Source organism: Scyliorhinus canicula, chromosome 21, assembly GCF_902713615.1.
Source record: "Scyliorhinus canicula chromosome 21, sScyCan1.1, whole genome shotgun sequence".
In the NCBI taxonomy this organism is placed as follows: Eukaryota; Metazoa; Chordata; class Chondrichthyes; order Carcharhiniformes; family Scyliorhinidae; genus Scyliorhinus; species Scyliorhinus canicula.
The window spans coordinates 33,148,140-33,167,263 of record NC_052166.1 but is presented as its reverse complement, the minus strand read 5'-3'; the positions used below and the strand labels follow the sequence as shown (position 1 = coordinate 33,167,263).

Here is a 19,124-nt window from a genome sequence, read left to right as displayed (position 1 = left end):
AGGCCTCCTCCGCACGCACCCACTCAGCCTCTGCTCCTGGATCCATCCCCTTACTCGCTCAGCTGTTGCTGCCCAGTGGTAGAATTGTAGATTCGGGAGGGCTAGCCCTCCCCTGGTTTTTGTTTTTTGTAAGACCTTCTTTGGGATCCTAGCATTTTTACCCCCCCATACGAACGCCATGATGAGTTTGTCCAGCGCTTTGAAAAAGGCCTTGGGGATGTAGATCGGAATGGATCTAAACAGGAAGAGGAACCTGGGCAGTACGTTCATTTTGATCGTCTGAACTCTCCCCGCGAGGGAGAGCGGGAGTGTGTTCCATCTTTGCAGGTCCTTTTTAACTTCCTCCGTCAGGCTGGTGAGGTTCCATTTGTGGATCCCTTTCCAGTCATGGGCTATTTGGATCCCCAGGTAGCGGAATTTATGTCGGGCTTGATTGAACGGCAGCCCCTTTAGTGCTGCCCCCCCCCCCCTTGCGGGTGTACTGGGAAGATCTCACTTTTGCTCATGTTGAGTTTGTAGCCCGAGAAGGCTCCAAACTCTTTCAGGAGCGCGATGATTCCGTCCATGCTGCTTTGTGGGTCCGAGATATAGAGGAGCAGATCATCCGCATAGAGTGAGACTCTGTGCTCTCTACCTCCCCTTCGGATCCCCCTCCAATTTTTTGCTGCCCTGAGCGCGATTGCTAGCGGTTCAATTGCTAGTGCGAACAGCAGCGGGGACAGTGGGCATCCTTGTCTGGTGCCCCTGTGCAGCTGGAAGTATTGGGAGTTGGTATTGTTGGTCTGTACACTCGCCATGGGAGCGTTGTACAGGAGCTTTACCCAAGCGGTGAACCCTGTTCCAAGCCCGAACCGCTCCAGTACCTCTATGAGGTATTTTCACTCGACTCTGTCGAAGGCCTTTTCTGCGTCCAGGGAGACGATCACCTCTTGTGTTCTCTCCCCGGAGGGGGTCATTATCACGTTCAGCAGGCGCCTGATGTTCGCGGTAAGCTGTCTACCTTTGACAAAGCCCGTCTGGTCCTCTGTGACCACCTCAGGTACACAGTCTTCTAGCCTCTTGGCTAGGATTTTGGCCAGTATTTTGGCGTCTGCATTCAGCAGAGATATGGGTCTGTATGACCCACATTCCGTTGGGTCTTTGTCTTTCTTAGGTATCAGCGAGATTGAGGCCTGTGCTAACGTGGGTGGCAATGTGCCCCTAGCTAGCGAGTCTGTGAACATCTCCCGCAGGTGCGGGGCCAGCGCTGTCGCAAATTTTTTGTAGAAGTCCGCCGGGAATCCGTCCGGTCCCGGCGCCTTCCCCGCCTGCATGGAGCTAATGCTGTCCATGATCTCTCCCAGTGCTAGTGGTGCTTCCAGATCCCGTTTTCTGCCCTCTCCCACAACTGGTATGTCCAGTCCGTCAAGAAACCGGTTCATCCCAGCCTTCCCCGTTGGGGGCTCTGAGGTGTACAGCTCTTGGTAGAAGGCTTTGAAGGTTTTGTTAATCCTCTCTGGTTCTGTTTCCAACGTGCCTCTGGTATCTCTGATTTGCGCAATTTCTCTGCTGGCTGCCTGCTTTCTCAGCTGGTGGGCCAACAGGCGGCTGGCTTTGTCTCCGTGTTCGTATAGGGCCCCGCGTGCCTGGCGGAGTTGGTGTACTGCTTTCCTGGTGGAGAGCAGGTCAAAGTTCCTTTGTAATTCTTTCCTCTCCGCCAGGAGTTCTACGGTCGGGGCCTCGGAGTATTTATGGTCTACCTCCAGTATGGAGTCGACCAGCTTCTGCCTAGCCACCCTTTCCTCCCTATCTCTTTGCGCTTTGTAGGCTATGATTTCCCCTCTTAGTACGGATTTAATACAAAATATAAACAGCAATCAAAAAATGCAAAGCAGCAAGTCCGGAGCCACTGAGTAAAACACATTATTACAGGAGGAGCTTCCATTGTTTGCTGAAAGCCTCTGCTTTGGTTAACTCAGCCTCACAGGTTGGCATTCCTATCCTGCTATATACATGGACAATGCTAGTTAAACCAGGCATGAGCTGTTGAGATGGTAATCCTGACAATGGGAAATTTATAAATGGGAATAATCTACAGATGGGCCCTGAAGATTTCAAGTGATGGGTCTGTGACTATTTTCTGTGGCAGCATGTTCCACTGCAGGGTTGTCCTGAGAGGAAAGATTGTTGTCACATGCTCTTGGAAACAAGTGGCCTTTGTAGTTTGTGAGGATGGATACATTGGGCGAAATTCTGCCATTTTGAGACAAAGTGTGGTGGTGGGTGACTCCATTGGCACCTGGCCCACCGATTAGAATGGTGGGAACCTGCTCCACATTCAGAGCTGGGAACCTCACTAAACTACGCACAGGCAAGTCCCCCCCCCCCCCCCCCCCTCCACAACTGAGTTGTTGTACGCCCCCCCCCCCCCCCCCAACAACTCTCTTGGTGGGATTCGTCCGCCTGCCTTCGATTGAAGGGTTTGTAAGCCCAGACGCCTGATTAACACAGCAGTCTAGCACACTCATATCATTCTCTCCAGCCCACTTGTCTTCACGAAACTGTGCTGTGTCGGCAATCCAGAGGGAAATGGCTAGCAGCATCAAGGGAAGTCGGTTCCTTGACTCAACACCGCCCCCCCCCCCCCCCCCCCCCCCCCCAAAACAGTCCAAAACATATTTTGTAGAACATGGTAAGTCTCATTTTTCTCCCTCCTCAACTGTCGTGATTCCCATTCTAAATCTTTGATCAGGGTCGGGACACTGGTGTATTTCCCATACGGAATCAGGCAGAATCTTCCTTGTAACAATCACAATGTGTGAGGCCAAATGGCCTCTTCCCCCCCTCCTATTTTCTATGTTCCTATGCCAGTGGTCAACCTCTGAGCTAGCAGTTACTTGCTGAGCTAAGGGTACGGTAGCACAGCAGGTATCTTCGTGGATTAGTAATCCAGAGACTTGGACCCTGCCCCAGAGACATGAGTTCAAATTCCCACCGCAACCACCGTGGAATTTTAAATTCTTTTCATTACAGAATAAGAAGCTAAAATCCAGTAATGGCGGTCACAAAAGCCCGTCTGGTTCACTCGTGTATTTTACGGAATGAAATCTGATATTATGAGAATCATAACATGGAGTGAGGGGTTTGACTCCTAACTGTTTTCTGAAATGGCTGAACAAGTCAAATCAGCTGGACCAACAGAGTGTAATGAGTGCCAAATGGAGCAGACTGCCTGACATCGGCCGAGGCACCAGAAACGGCAAGGCACCTATTCCAGTCACTGCTGCAAGCCCTCGCCATCAAGTCAAGACTTCCATCAAAAGTGAGAGTCCACAGAAATGTGCAGCAACAGTCTTAGATCGTCACACTCCGAGTCATACCTTTTAGCCAATGTCGTAGACTCCTCCGTCACTTTCCATGCCTATGCCTATCTCACCAGCAGGACTGATCCACCATAGTTGGCAGCACGTTTTCACACAGAAGGGAGTGAGTTTCCCTGGGAATCTTCGACATTCACATGGATCATGTGAAGTCTCACGGCATGAGGTCAAACATGGGTAAGGAACTTTGCTGATTACCACTTACCATCCTCCCTCAGCTGATGGAATCAGTAATGCTCCCTGTCAACACTATTTGGAAGAAAAACTGAGGGTGACAAGGACACAATGTACTCTGGTTGGGGACTTCAATGTCCATCAGCAAAAGAGGCTCAGTAGCACCATTGCTGACCAAGCTGGCTGAACCATGGAAGACATATCTGCCATTTCTACTCGACTTCGTCATCACCAATCTCTCTGTTGCAGATGCATCTGTGCATGACAGCTCAGGCCTTGTGGAGACCATGGCCTGTCTTCACACGAAGGGTATCCTCCATCCTGTTGTGTGGCACTGCCCCTGTACAAAATGGGATATATTCAGAACTGACCTAGCAGTTCAAAACTGGGCATCCATGAGGCGCTGTGGGTCATTAGCAGCAGAATTGTGTTCAACCTGACTATGACCTGTCATACCTCTCAGTCTATCATTACCCTCAAGCCAGGGGATCAAAGCTTGGTTCAGTGAGGAACGTAGGAGAGCTTGCCAGCTTTCACCAGACATACCTAAAAATGAGATGCCAATCTGGTAAATCTACGACACAGGATGCTAAACAACATTCAATAGACAAAGCTAGTTGATTTCATGACCAACGGATAAAATCAAAGGTCTGTAATCCTGCCAAATTCAGTCATGAATGGTGGCAGACAGTTCACAACTCACAAGAGAAAACTCAAAAATAAGCAATGCGGAGCCCAGCACTTGTGGGCAAAGGATTTTAAAACCATCTTCAGCCAGAAATATCAGGTGGATGGACTATCCCGGCCTCATTTGGAGGTCCACACTGCTGCAGAAACCAGCCTTTAGCTAATTCAATTCACTCACCATGGGCAAAATTCTCCAGGGTCGGAGAATCGCCCGGGACCGACTAAAATCCCGCCCCCGCCGTGGCTTGAATTTTCCGCCACCCGGGAATTGGCGGGGGCGGGAATCACGCCGCGCTGATCGGCGAGCCCCCCGCGGCGATTCTCAGGCCCGCGATGGGCCGAAGTCCCGCCGCTGAGAGTCCTCTCCCGTCGCTGTGGTTTGAACCACCTTTGGTGGCGGCGGGATCGGGGGCGCGAGCGGGCCCCCGGGGTCCTGGGGGGGGCGCGGAGCGAACGGTGGACAGGCCTGCGATTGGGGCCCACCGATCGACGGGCGGGCCAGTGCCATGGGGGCACTCTTTTTCTTCCGCCGCCACAACGGCCTCCACCATGGCGGAAGCGGAAGAGAATCCCCCAGCGCACATGCGCCGGTGGTGACGTCAGCGGCAGCTGACGCACCGGCGCATGTGCGAACCGGCAAAGGCCTTTCGGCCAGCCCCGGCGCCGGGTGGCGGGCATCAAAGGCCGTTGGCACCGGTTTTCACGCCAGTCGGCGTGGCGCCAACCACTCCGGCGCGGGCCTAGCTCCTCAATGTGAGGGCTTAGCCCCTAAAGGTGCGGAAAATTCTGCACCTTTGGGGAGGCCCGATGACGGAGTGGTTGGCGTCACTCCGCTACGCCGGGACCCCCCGCCCTGCCGGGTAGGGGAGAATACCGCCCCATATCAATAAATGGCAGAACAGACCAGCTACGGCAAAGACTATGGATCCCCAAACAGCCAGCTGCAGTGCTGAAGACTTGTCCCGCCGAGGCCCTCATCAAGCTGTTCGAGTGCAACTACCACAACTGATTTTCCCTTATAGTAATGTTAGTTGCGGTCCATTTCAATTCTTACTGCAGGATATCTTTACATTTCTCTCTCTTATACATACTAACAAGGATAGCCTTAGCCATGGCGTCTTGTCTCATTCCTGCTGTTGAACCTGAACTGGGGTTCAACTGGTCATAAGGGTGGGGAGGAATTTGACTGGTGACTCAGCTGATTCTAGTGCCAATGAACATAAGGAACAGGAGAAGAATGTAGACCACAATGCCCCTTGTGCCGTTTCAGCCATTCATTATGGAATATGGTTGGTTTTCTGCCTCAATTCCACTCTCTTGCCTAACCCATATTCCTTGAATTCTTGAGCATTTCACATTATTGTCTGTATCCAAAATTAAATATAGTCAGTGTGTATCTTGCATTGCTGCCGTCACCTTCAAATAAACTTGTTAGCTTTCATTGGATAAGGTTGTGCGCAGGATAAATCAGTTTATCAGCGAGCCACTCACCCTGATTAAACGAGCAAGAAACTAGTGTCTAAGCAGAAAGGACCAGGCCATGGCAGTGAAGAAGGCAGTGTGTACCAACAGCGCAGGTTCAATTCCCATACTGACTGGGGCCTTCATGAAGGCCCTGCCTTCTCAACCTTGCCGCTCGCCTGAGGTGTGGTGACCCTCAGGTTAAATCACTACTGGTCAGCTCTCCCCCCTCAAAGGTGGAAAGCAACCTCTGGTCATTTGGGACTGTGGCAACTTTACTTTACATACCACAGGTAATGACAGTGACCGGGATTTTCTGGCTCCCGAACGGCGGGTTTTCAGCCCCTTGCATTTAACTACAGAGAATAATAAACTAGCATAACAATTTGAAAAGTACTCTTTCTGACGATTCTGCAACAAACCATCGTGTGGCTTTCATGGGTATTTATGATGGTCGAAATCCTATCTGGCAAATGTAAAAGGCCAAATATGTGGCTTCTAATAATAATAATAACCTTTATTGTCATAAGTGGGCTTTTAGTAACACTGCAATGAAGTTACTGTGTCAAGCCCCTAGTCGCCACATTCCGGCGCTTGTTCGGGTACACAGGGAGAATTCAGAATGTCCACATTACCTAACAGCATGTCTTTCAGAACTTGTGGGAGGAAACCGGAACACCCGGAGGAATCCCACGCAGACACAGAGAGAACGTACAGACTCAACCCAAGCCGGGAATCGAACTTGGGACCCTGGAGCTGTGAAGCAACAGTGCTACCCACTGTGCTACCGTGTCGCCCAAACACACTGGACAGAATATTAAGGAAGAGTAATCTAAAATGCAGCATGTAAATAATGCTGCCATAGTTGAAGAAATCGGTGGCTATGTGAAGCAGGAACCTACAGATTTTCTCGATTAATACTTTGGGTTTGAATCTGTCCAAGACCAATGAGCGGATAAGCTAAAACTAACGAGCGTATCCAAGTGAAATTTGGACACGCTTACTTCCAACACCCATTGGATACAACGCCCAACTACCCATCATTTAGCACAAAAACTGACATGAACCGCATTTTCTTCAGGTGTATCTCAGTTAGTAGCACTTGTTGGGCGTGGTTTAATGGAAAAGATTTAGCGTCCCGTTTCGGGCGAGTTTGGCCGGGTGTTTGCCAGCGCTTGCAGCACAGAGAACCACCCCACTATTAAACGGGACTCTGATTCTTTTCCAGGCCTTGACAAGGAATGCCTTAAAAAGGCTGCACAGGCTCATTTCCTGCACTAACAAACCCCCAGCACCCCATCTCATAAGGGCATCCATGGACCAATCCTGGGCAAGTTGCCACTGGGCACCTTGGCACTGCCAGCCTGGCACCCTGACAGTGCCCCAGCTTACCTGGCAGTGGCAGCTGGGCACCTTAGCATTGCCAAGTTGGCACCCAGGTGGCACTGCCAAGGTGCCAGGCTATCAGTGCCACAGTGCCCATGTGACATTGAGGGTGCCAGGGGTATCACCCTTCCCAGGCCAAGCCCGACCATCCCATTGTGAGGCAGCCCGATGCTGAGAAACCCCCGGGCTGCCAGCAAAATGGAGCATCCCGATGGCGGAGAATCCAACCTAGGATACCTGGTCACTATTACGCTGCTGCGGTTTGCGGGAGTTTGGAGTGCGCAAAGTGGCTGCTGTGCTTCCTACATTTGAAAAGCGTGCAAATGGCTGTAAATCATTTTAAGGCTTCAGAAAACTGGGCAATGAAAGTAGTTTTGATGAAGTCTTGATATTGACCCAAGCAGACTGACAGGTATGGGACAAAATCTGGTGATCGTGGAAGGCACATTATAAACGCAAGTTGGTTTTTCTTGTGCATCTCACTGGAGAAGCCTAAATAGATCTCAATTCTGTTACAAAATTGAAAAATTGTTGCGGTGTGGCTGGGGGGAAGGGGGTTGCGTGTAGTGTCACCTGAAAAGGTTTGTCCCTCACTTTGATAAGCACAACATTCTGAAAGACAAGGGTTAGTTTCTTTGCGAACTCTACAGATTATAATTCCGATTGTTTTTATTGCCATAGCAGCCTTTCGTGGGGGACAACTATTGCGATGGAAATAACAACAGAGCCTACTGCAGTTATGATGGCGGTGACTGCTGTCCTTCAACTGTCATTACTAAAAAGGTTAGAATCCTTCAAAACTGCTTCGGTAAAACCTATTTTCGGCCATGTTTGTACTTGTGCATTGTGCCCCATGACCCTTTCCCTCACGTATTTAGACAAACAATACGAATGAGTCACCAATGGCTATATTTCACCACAGTGCCAAGCGTCCTCATTAAATGTGATGGATATAGGTTGGAAATTGAAGGAAGCATCATTAGGATAAACCAATGTGGTTTTAAAAGAATCTTCATGTGATTATAAAGATGTGGACCAACTTAGAAAGTGGGGTGTGGGTTGGAAAGAAAGAATTGGCTCATGTGATTGTTTTATCTTGCTCCCCGAAGGTAAGTGGGCCATTCAATTTTACAAAAACTATGGAGCAGAAATTGTTTATTTTGTTTCTGTGCAGTATTTAGACTTTTTTCTTCCCCCTCACTCACTCTACCCCCATCTCTCCCTGCCAACTAAAATTCAGCTTGCAGTTCCTCCACGACAAACTTCACTCATTGCAAGGGAATTCTTTGTGATTGGATCAAAAGCGGCATCAGCAGAAGCATCCGGCTATTCTTGTTCCCCAAAGGCGCAAAATTAGAAATTTAGGTGATAGAAGTAGTTTTGATGAAACAAACTTTAGTCTTGGTTTTAACCCCAGCAGACCGGCAGGTGTGGGGCAAAAGCTGGATGGATTCAATGGAGCATAAAATTAGGTAAAACGGGCATCCAATCCATCTGTCAAGTGGGTTAGGTTATAATCTGGTCTTTTTTATCCATATCGCATCTTTCATTATTTCAGTAACATTGCGAATCCCATCAGTTACAAGAAATAGCGTGAAATGCAATGATCTGTTCTCACATTAGTATACAGCAACCATTTTGACAGAACGAGCTCTTGCAAACGGCAATCAGATAACTTTGCCTGTTAATCATCTTTTGATGACATTGGTTGCTCAAGTGAATTTCTTATCCCGAAACAATTGGAACAAAGGAATGTTGTGCAATTACATGATCTGACAAACAGGGCTTCACCTTGTAAATGGTAAATGTATTCCAATATTACTGCACTAGAATATCAGGTTTAAGGCTGGCAGAGGAGATTAAATTGCAACCTTCAGAGTTAGAACTGAAACTCCTTTTTTAAAACAAATTTAGAGTACCCAATTCATTTTTTCCAATTAAAGGGCAATTTAGTGTGGCCAGTCCACCTAACCTGCACGTCTTTATGTTGTGGGGGCGAAACCCACGCAAACATGGGGAGAATGTGTAAACTCGACACGGACAGTGACCCAGAGCTTGATTAAACCTGGGACCTCGGCGCTTTGAGGCAGCAATGCTAACCACTGTGCCACCGTGCTGCCCTAGAACTGAAACATCTGTCACTGACTTAAGCTAACGCTTAGTAATGAATGGAAGAAAGCGAAATGTGGTTTATGTATATCTTTGGAAAGTATAGTCTACTTGTAGAATAACGTGCAAGGAAATTAATCCCTTACTAAAAGCACAATTGGATAACGAATCTGCTTCAAACAAGTTGCACATTTAGTAGCTTAAAAAACATTCTCAATTAATTTCAAGAGAAAGGGCAGTCAGGATTGTTCCTTGTAGAAGAGCAGGAAATAGGAAAAAAATGGAATCAACAGGAGTCAGATATGCACAAATCATCCCCATTTATAATCCTTCCTGCTCTCATTGTATGCCTGATCAATTAACGGCTTGCATTTCCTCCCAGGGAAGGCCAGTTATGGGGTGGAAGAGACTCGAGGCGGAATTCTCCCAAAGGCCCGACACCGTCGTGAAACCCAGAGAGGTTAACGAAGGCGCCGGAGGCCTCTCCTGGCCCCCTATTCTCTCCCCGCTGGGGGGCTAGGAGGGCCATGCCGGGAGACTCGGCCAACGGGCCTTGTCGCTGACGTCAAGGCCCGGCGCACCGAGAATGACGCGGCCGACGCGCCTAATGACGTCAGCCGCGCATGCGCGGTTACCGTCTTCCCCTCCGCCACCCCGCAAGACGTGGCGGCTTGATCTTGCGGGGCGACGGAGGGGAAAGAGAGCGTCCCATTGAGACGCCGGCCCGACGATCGGTGGGCACCGATCGCGGGCCTGTCCCCTCCCGAGCACAGTCGTGGTGCTCAGTCCCCTCTAGGCCCCCCACAAGCCCCAAACGGGCATCTCACGCCGTGTTCACGACGGCAGCGACCAGATATGGTTGCCGCTGTCGTGAAACGGTCGCGAACGGCAGGCCGCTTGGCCCATCCGCGTCGGAGAATCGCGGGCCGCCGTGAAAAACGGTGGTCCGCGATTCTCGTTTTACGACACGCCATTTTGGGGGGGGGGGGAAATCGCGGGAGGTGCGAGAGTGGACCTCCCGCAATTCTCCCACCTGGCGTGAGGAGCGGAGAATTCCGCCCTCAGTCTCCGCATCATCTGGGTTTAGCATACTCTGAGATAGAGCTGCATGATCTTCCACTTCAACGAATCTTCCTGCCATGTTTGAAATTCAACGATTGCGTGTAAACTGTTTCAACCCAGAAGGAAGTTTTTTTCTGTCGGCGGGGGAGGGGGGGTGGGTGGATACAAGGACTGCCCAGGGCCAGTAAATAAGTAAATAATAAGAAGCAAGTCACTTTGGCTTGACTGCAAAATTTTATTTGTGCTATGTGGATCAGGTGGTAACGTCAAATTGAAGCTGACAAGAAGCAGAGTGAGACATTCTCCTCCAAGGACTCTCATTCTACTTTGTTATCCTATCCCAGAATTTGGGTTCCATTTCACACTCTGCAGTGCTCCTATAAAGTGAAGCTGTTTTCCACCAATGGCGTTCTGTGCAATGGAAGTGTAACCTGAACTTTCACCAATAGCCTCCCAAGAGGAGGGAATTTTTTCTCTGCACTTCTAAGTGTAGCGAAATATCTTTACTATTTACACTGAGCATAGAAAGGGAGTCTTCCTTAGGGTGGTGGGAAAAGAGTGAACCTATTCAAATATTTCTGAGTCGGTGCGTATGTATGTGTGACTGATCCAGGTAACATTTCTGTGATAAGGTGAATACCTGTCTGCTTTTACTCAGATTATCCAACGGGTTGTCTGGAAACCTCTTAAGCTGTTATCAAATCTGCTACATTCCTGTATCTTAAACAAAAGTCACTTAAAAAAGTATTTCTGATGCAGAAATGTAATCATTCAGGTTATTAAGGTTGTTCATGATGGTTCACCAGCAACATGGTGGCACAGTGGTCAGCACGCTGCCTCAACAGCGCCAGGGACCGGGTTCAATCCCGCCCCTGGTTGACTGCCTGTGTGGAATTTGCACATTCCTCACTATGTCTGCATGTGTTTCCTCCGATTTCCTCTCACAGTTCAAAGATGTGCAGGTTAGGTGGGGTTACGGGGATAGGGCGGGGGATTGGGCCTAGGTATGGTGTTCTATCAAAGTGTAGGTGCAAACTCAAGTGGCTGAAAGGTCTCATTCTGTACTGTAGGAATTCTATGGTTCTAAAGAAGCAAACTTGGAACTCACGCCTTAGACCCACCTATTCCTCCATCCTTCCCCAGCAGCTGTCTTGTTTCAGCTGAGCAACACTAACTGTAAAAGACAAACATTAAACAGAGAAATGACAATGAAAATATGCAGTTTTGATGAAGCAAAGACCTCTGGTCGTTACATAGTTGGATACTAAAGATTGCATGAAGAGTAGAGATTTCTTTATGTGTCCTAGTCAAGTCTGGTGCATCGATCCACACCTCCAGAAAACTGCCATTAACCTATTTGCTATTTGTGGGATCATGCTGAGCATGAACTCAGTTAATGTTGTGTTAATGAGAGAGAGTTATCACAATTTCAGTGAATTAATTACACATGGAAATGCTTTGGGATATTTCTGGAGGATCCCATGAGATAATCTTCACATAATGACATCACGGTAACACAAGTGGCTAGCACTGTGGCTTCACAGCGCCAGGGTCCCAGGTTCGATTCCCCGCTGGGTCACTGTCTGTGAGGAGTCTGCACATTCTCCCTGTGTCTCCGTGGGTTCCGGGTGCTCCGGTTTCCTCCCACAGTCCAAAGACGTGCAGGTTAGGTGGATTGGCCATGCTAAATTGCCCTTAGTGTCCAAAAAAGGTTAGGAGAGGTTATTGCAGGGGTGGGCAAACTTTTCCGTGCAAGGGCCACATTCAGAAATTCACAATTTTAAAGGGCCGCATAGTATATTAAGTAAAATAATTACTTCACCCGGTTATGATTCTGGGCGCCTCATATAGAACATAGAACAGTACAGCACAGAACAGGCCCTTCGGCCCTCGATGTTGTGCCGAGCAATGATCACCCTACTCAAGTCAACGTATCCACCCTATACCAGTAAGTAACCCAACAGCCCCCCCCCCCCCCCCCATTAACCTTTTAAAAAAAAATTTTTTTTTTTAATGACTTGATCTTGGTGGGCCACATAAAGACCTTTGGCGGGCCATAGTTTGCCCACCCCTGGGTTATTGGGTTAAAGGGATAGGATGAAAGTGAGGGCTTAAGTGGGTTGGTGCAGACTCGATGGGCCGATGGCCTCCTTCTGATTGTATGTTCTATGTTCTATAATCTATCAATGTATGTCATTCTTTACGTGACTACACTTGCACAGTTCCCACCACTTATCATTGGCACATTCACATGAACGCAATAGGCAGCTGAACATGACAGTGCAATATAAGAAGACTGTTGTCAACGCTCATCAGCACCCACAGCTCTCTGAGCAACCCGCCTTACTGCCGGACCCCAGACCCGACCAAGGACAGCGAATTGTGCTGAACCAACCTCACCCTGCCCGCGCCCATCAGGGATTTGGAGAAGCAGGTTCAACACCCAACCTTCCAAAGCCAAGCCATAGCCTGATAGAGCTTCTCAGCAAGCTCCTGAGAGAAGGGAAAACACACACTAATCTTAACTGCTTCTCTGAACAACTAGTTGATCAACCTCCCGCACTTAGAATCATAGAATCCCCACAGTTCAGAAGGAGGCCATTCAGCCCATCGAGCCTGCATCAACCCTCTGAAAGGGCACACTACGTTGGGTCAGGCACCACACTCTCCCCGTAATGCCACCTAACTTTTTTGAACACTAAGGGGCAATTTAGCATGGCCAATCCACCTAACCTGCACATCTTTGGACTTTGGGAGGAAACCCAGGCAGGCATGAGGGGAGAAAGTGCAAACTCCACACAGACAGTCACCCGAGGTCAGAATCGAACCCAGGTCCCTGGTGCTGTTAGGCAGCAGTGCTAACCACTATGCCACCGTGCAGTCAATCATTTCTTTAACGTGCTTCAGTTTTTCAGGTATTATTCATTCATGTCATAGCGATGATTCTAGAAAATGTTTAATGGAACATTAACGAGGTGCCATTTACTTATGGTTGTTCTTGCTTTCTGTGTACTTTCATGAGGTGTGAACTAAATGAGGAAGCACAGTTGTTCCTGCCCCAAAATTAATGGAGCATTTACTTATTTCTAAATTTAGAGTACCCAATTCATTTTTTCCAATTAAGGGGCAATTTAGTGTGGCCAATCCACCTAGCCTGCACATCTTTTGGCTTGTGGGGGCGAAACCCACGCAAACACGGGGAGAATGTGCAAACTCCACACGGACAGTGACCCAGAGTCGGGATCGAACCTGGGACCTCTGCACCGTGAGGCAGCAATGCTAACCACTGCGCCACTGAGTTGCCCTAATGGTGCATTTAAAAGGCAACTCAGAGATTGAGGTTCATGCAATTGTCGAATAGTTATCGCCGTTCAACCGGGAGAACCGCCTGCCTGTTATAAGCGTAGTGTTGGAGTGATGGTATCTGCACTCGCATGCACTTTTGGGGTGCTACAAAAACTGAGAGAATGACATGTTCTTCGCGAGACTCTGCCAATTTTGTTTGCCTATTTATGGATCCTGGTGGTGCGCTTTGAGGATTGGACGTTGGGGGCAGGATGTTGGGGGGGGGGGGGGGGGGGGGGGGGGGAGGCGGCAGTGCGGTAAGGTAGAAGAAAGAAAAAAATCGAGAATTTCATTCACACTTTAATCAAAACCCGAGATTAATTGTTGTGAATATATTTTTAAACTGGCAATGGATTGCAGGCCTTCAGAAAAAAAGCGAGTGTTCTTGCTTTGAGCATTTTTCATGAGGAAGCACTGTTCGGCTGACTTCCCCCGAAAGTCTCCCTTGCGTCATTCAGAGCGTGGGTCCTGACTGGCTGTTTATAAACGCCTCTTGAATCGCAGGAGTGGAGCACAGCTGTGGCCCGTTGGAGCAATACACATGTTTACACAGCTTTCAGAACTAAATGCAAACTGCGGCATTACGTGCGTGGTACTGGAGCCCAGACGCTTACAAAAGGAACAGAACATGAATCTTATCACCGTCGTAACAAGTCAATATTCTGAGCAGGAGGGGCTCTTGCTTCTTCCAGCCTGGCCCTTCGATACCACCTTACCTCATTTTTTTCAAGTAATAGCCAAACAGAAATTAGCCCACACATTATTTTGAAAAACAAAATAAGGATTGTCATTATTTTCTGTTAACAGTGAATGGACCATATAGTTCTCTCATTTTCCATTTTTTTTTTGGGAGTTTTAACATGGAGCTGCATCCCTAAATCCTCAAATCTATCACCAAAAGTTTTCCTGGATCTAAATTTTCATGCTAATGTCAAAGGTTTTATTGAGTCCCCATTCTCGTCTTGAGAGAGAGGAAGCGAGAGAGCAAGAGTTCAGTCCTATGGTGGACAATCTGTACTTGTAATTCAGGGGCTGGATTCTCCGTCCTGCCGCGCCAGGAGCTGGATTCTCCGTCCCGCCACGCCAGATTTCTGGTTCAGCACACCGGATGGGATGCTCTGTTTCGCCGGCTGGTGAATGGGGTTTCCCATTGTGGGGCATTGTGGAAACCCCCAGGCTGCCGGCAAAACGGAGCATCCCAACGGCGGAGAATCCAGCTACTCGGCTTTCTCACTTCATCCAATTTCCCCCGGACACCAAGGTTGCAGCAAAGGTGGACTGTTTTATCCATCTTCATTATGGGGATCACCAGTGCCTCCCATTCAGTGAAGCGCACATGCCGAATAATGCCCAAACTTTCTAAACGGCAAAATGTGGTCCCAGCATTCTCCGCTACAGCTTGGGGAACCGGGCAGGCGTGAAAATATCAGGCCTGGGCTTCTGGGTCCACCTAGAGTTTGGCCACAGCCCATTTAATGGTACGCAAACCGGCTGGAAAATTTACGGGAATTTGCTCGGTACCATAAACAAACTGCCAGACCCCACTTGAAGGATATGCTGCCAATCCAACTGCAGCCGGTGTTGCCAATCGTGGCCCAACAATGAGGGGAAGGTGCACTGACTGGCACCCTAAACCATCAGAGTATGTAACAAAAACCTACGTTATTTGACTTTTAGCCAGAATGTTAGCCCCTGTAAATGGGCTAGATTTTGTTATCAGCAGAAAGAGACTCAAATTAACATGGTTCAGTCCTGAATGTGAGTAAACAGCAAATTCCAATCACTGCAGTTTTTTGTCGCCTTGTTGGTGTCTCAGGAGGTGAGATGAAGTGGCGAATCCCTTCCCACACTTGGAGCAGGTGAATGGTCTCTCTCCAGTGTAAACACGCTGGTGGACCCCAAGATATTTAGTCACTCCCCCGTAGAAGTTGCCAAACCAACCTTCATGTCAGCCAAAGACAAAGTATGCACTCCTTGTTTGATGAGATCGAAAGATCTGCACCACAACAGAAATGTCCATTCCCGTATCCAGCTCCATTTGAAGAAATGGCCATTCACCTCTATCGCAACATGAATCGGGGCCACATGGAGTGCTGCCAAACAGTTCATTGCTTCTCAGCCTCATCCTCTGCCTCTTCTGGGTTATCCAGATGCAAGGCCCGGCCCTGGGGCCATGCCTATTTCGACCGGGGCTCCTAGAGCGCTGGCCCTCCTGGTGCCTGCGTGTATGCCGAGACCGGCATCCACACGTCGTACAGGGGTTGGAATCGCTTTCAGCTGAGTTGAGGGACGTCACACATCTCAGCGTGGACTCTTCGCCCAGAGGCCTGATTCACTATGTCATGAGTCCAGACAGAAGATGGCCCAAAATGTTCACCTCAATCCCTTGTATCTCTTGGACGATGCGTTCCATGCTGTCTTGTGACAGGGAGACCTGCAGAGCCTGCTGAAAAGTTAGGGAGACTTTGCACAAAATCTTTTTCTGAGTTTCCATTTTATTAATACCCCAGACCAAGCGGTCGTGGAGCATATCGGACAAAACAGTTCCATACTCACATAACTCAACTATCTTCCATAGTCGAGATATGAAAACGGTGATGGACTCACAGATGGACCTCTCTGCTGTTTTAAACCGGTATATTTGAACGATTATCGACAGGGTTGGGTTAAAGTGTTCTGCCACAAGTGTAATGAGCTGATTGCATGTTTGTGTATCTGGTGTCACTGCGCACATGAGACTCCAGATCCACCCCAAACCTATGAGGTCCACAGGCCATCAACAATGACTGTCTGGCGCTTGTTCTCTGTGATATTATTGGCCTGGAAGAAATAATGCATTTGTTCAGTATATTGGTTCCAGTCGTCAACACTGGCATCAAATACATCTGACCAGGGCAGCACGGTGGCGCAATGGGTTAGCCCTGCTGCCTCACGGCGCTGAGGTCCCAGGTTCGATCCTGGCTCTGGGTCACTGTCCATGTGGAGTTTGCACATTCTCCCCCGATGTTGCGTGGGTTTCACCCCCACAACCCAAAGATGTGCAGGCCAGGTGGATTGGCAATGCTAAATTGCCCCTTAATTGGAAAAAATTAATTGGGTACTCTAAATTAAAAAAAATATACATCTGACCACCCAAACAAAGGCACGGCGAATCAAAGAAATCCAAACCTAAGTCCAGAAAATCTGGGAGGTGGCTCAGCTTAGTAGGTTGCAGCATCGGCAGCAAACCAGATTGCTTATGGTCACCAGTTCAACAAGGACCCAGGGAGTCCACACCGAATAAAGTAAGAACAAAGTTTTTTTTTACACAAACGATATATACACGACCCAGTAGATCCCTACCGGGTTCCTCTCTGTTATTGGTGCCTTACAGGCCGACCTTATGTACATTGGTTAATTGAGATACCCCGCCCCTGGCGGGGAGCTCATACTCTGCAAGAAGCATGGGGAAGACCAACATTCCCACTCCATAGGTTCTGTGCAGGATATTAGATTATCCAACTTTGTCTTATTTATCAAACACTGAACACATTCTTCTGTGGAAAATTAACGATTTCAGCCACAGGATTATTTATGGACTGTGTTAGAAAATATCCCAAACTCCCAGGCAAGCAGTGAAAGAAATTTATAATGCCAGGCGATTACAAACGCTGAAAAGTCAATTGGGGCGGAAATGTCGAGGGTCTCTACAGAACATTTGACAATATCAAAGGTTCTGACTTCCATCCAGGCGTACAGGATCTGTCTGCTTTTCATGCTTCAACTGTAGCTCTTATTAATCAAACAGCAGAGACCGTAAAAGAGGAAGACCCCAGTCTCTCGCTCTGAAATCTGCTTCAAGTTCCTTCAAAAGTTCTTCTCAGAGACGGGGTTGAACCTAATCAAATCGATTAATTTTAACAGCGTCGCTTCACATCATAATCATCTTCTGGTTACATAATTTGGAAAGGCCTACATCTCGTATCAATTAAGTTCAGTTTGTGTCATTGTGCCGTAGGTTCAGTATCACAGTTATTGCCAAGTATAAGTCACTCAACAATCACAACAAAAGCAAGTTTAACATACGTAACTCGACACAATAAACCCAACATATGCTGTTCTTGACATTTTTAGCATTGACATGACCTGGCCTGACCTTGTTATTAGGCTTGTTGCTAGTTCTATTGACACATGAGCAGCAAGTAGCCATCAGCTTTATGTTAATCCACTAATCCCTTCAAATTTATTATGCAGTATTTACACAACTTTTTTCTCTCTATGTCATTCCTTCCACTACACAGCCTTGGCCTGATCTTCCAGCTGAGGAGCTTCCTCTTAACCTCTTCACACTGTTTATCTTTAAGCATTGGTGTGTCCTTGCAATATTTTATAGATTTATTGAACCACTTCAGAAAAATTGTGGTGCATTTCTCTCATTGCTTGCTGGTGTCTTCTCTCCCCAATTGATGTGCAAAGTGTCACCTCAATATCAACCTGCTTTAAATCCTTATATTGAATTAACCTGGGACATTGAAGCAGGCCTCACCAGGAATTGTGGAGTCTTGGGAACGAGTTGCTGCCGCTAACAATAATATAATAATCTTTATTAGTGTCACACTGCATTGAAGTTACTGTGAAAATCCTCTAGTCGCCACACTTTGGTGCCTACTGAGGGAGAATTCAGAATGTCCAATTCACCTACCAAGCACTTCTTCCGGGACTTGTGAGAGGAAACCGGAGCACCCGGAGGAAACTCATGCAGACACTGGGGGAACGTGCAAACTCCGCACAGTGACCCAAGCCGGGAATCGAACCCGGATCCCAGGTGGTGTGAAGCAACAGTGCTAACCACTGTGTTACCAATCCGCCCACAGAATATTCCACTGGATTAAGCGAGTTGACGTCTGTGAAGTAAATAACGAAGATCAGCCTCTGCATTGCTAGCAATTCAAAGCTCCCAAAATCAGGCAAAGTTTAGAGACACCCCAGGTAGATCATTCTCCCAAAGCAAGGTCCCAAAATAAGGCGTAAAAGGGAAGGGAAGGTAGCAAGACTGAGAGGAAGAACAGACACATAAAAAAAGGACATGGAGGTGTCAGCAGTATATGTGCTTAGCTCTGAATATTGTAATATAAATAAAAAAGGTTCATCTTCTGCAAAGGCCGGAAGCTTTTAGTGAACAACGGGTTGGGTTGAAGGACGACAAGAGGCCAGGGCATCAGTGAGAGCTCCCCTGCCCGTCTTCAAAATGGTGCCACAGAATCTTTTGCATCCACCTGAAATGGCAATCTGGGCCTCAGTTCAATGTTTCATGTAAAAGGTAGCACCTCTAACAATGCAGCACTCCCTCAGCCTGGATTTTGTGCTCGAGTCTCTGGAGGTGCAGCTTGAACTCACGGCCTTCTGATTCAGAGATGAGAGCGTTACCAATCGAAACACAGTCAACATCAAGATAGCCGGTAGTGTCCTCTGTTTTCTTTATTTCAGACTGTGAAAACAAATGATAGAATTTACATGTTTTAATTTCAACAACAGTCATCATTTTCAGCTTATTCTGAGTAG

The 19,124-nt window shown here is 48.1% G+C and overlaps 1 protein-coding gene across 2 annotated transcripts in view; it reads left to right on the top strand.

The window, feature by feature from the left end:
• Nucleotides 1-19,124, top strand: part of pappaa (pregnancy-associated plasma protein A, pappalysin 1a) — a 375,278-nt gene that overhangs the window by 294,995 nt on the left and 61,159 nt on the right. The window contains exon 21 of one of the 2 annotated variants that reach the window (XM_038782243.1): nt 7,752-7,850. In XM_038782243.1, the coding sequence (XP_038638171.1) occupies nt 7,752-7,850 (99 nt within the window). Of the gene's footprint in view, nt 1-7,748; nt 7,851-19,124 lie in introns of both variants that reach the window. The other variant, XM_038782242.1, reaches the window with a different exon arrangement.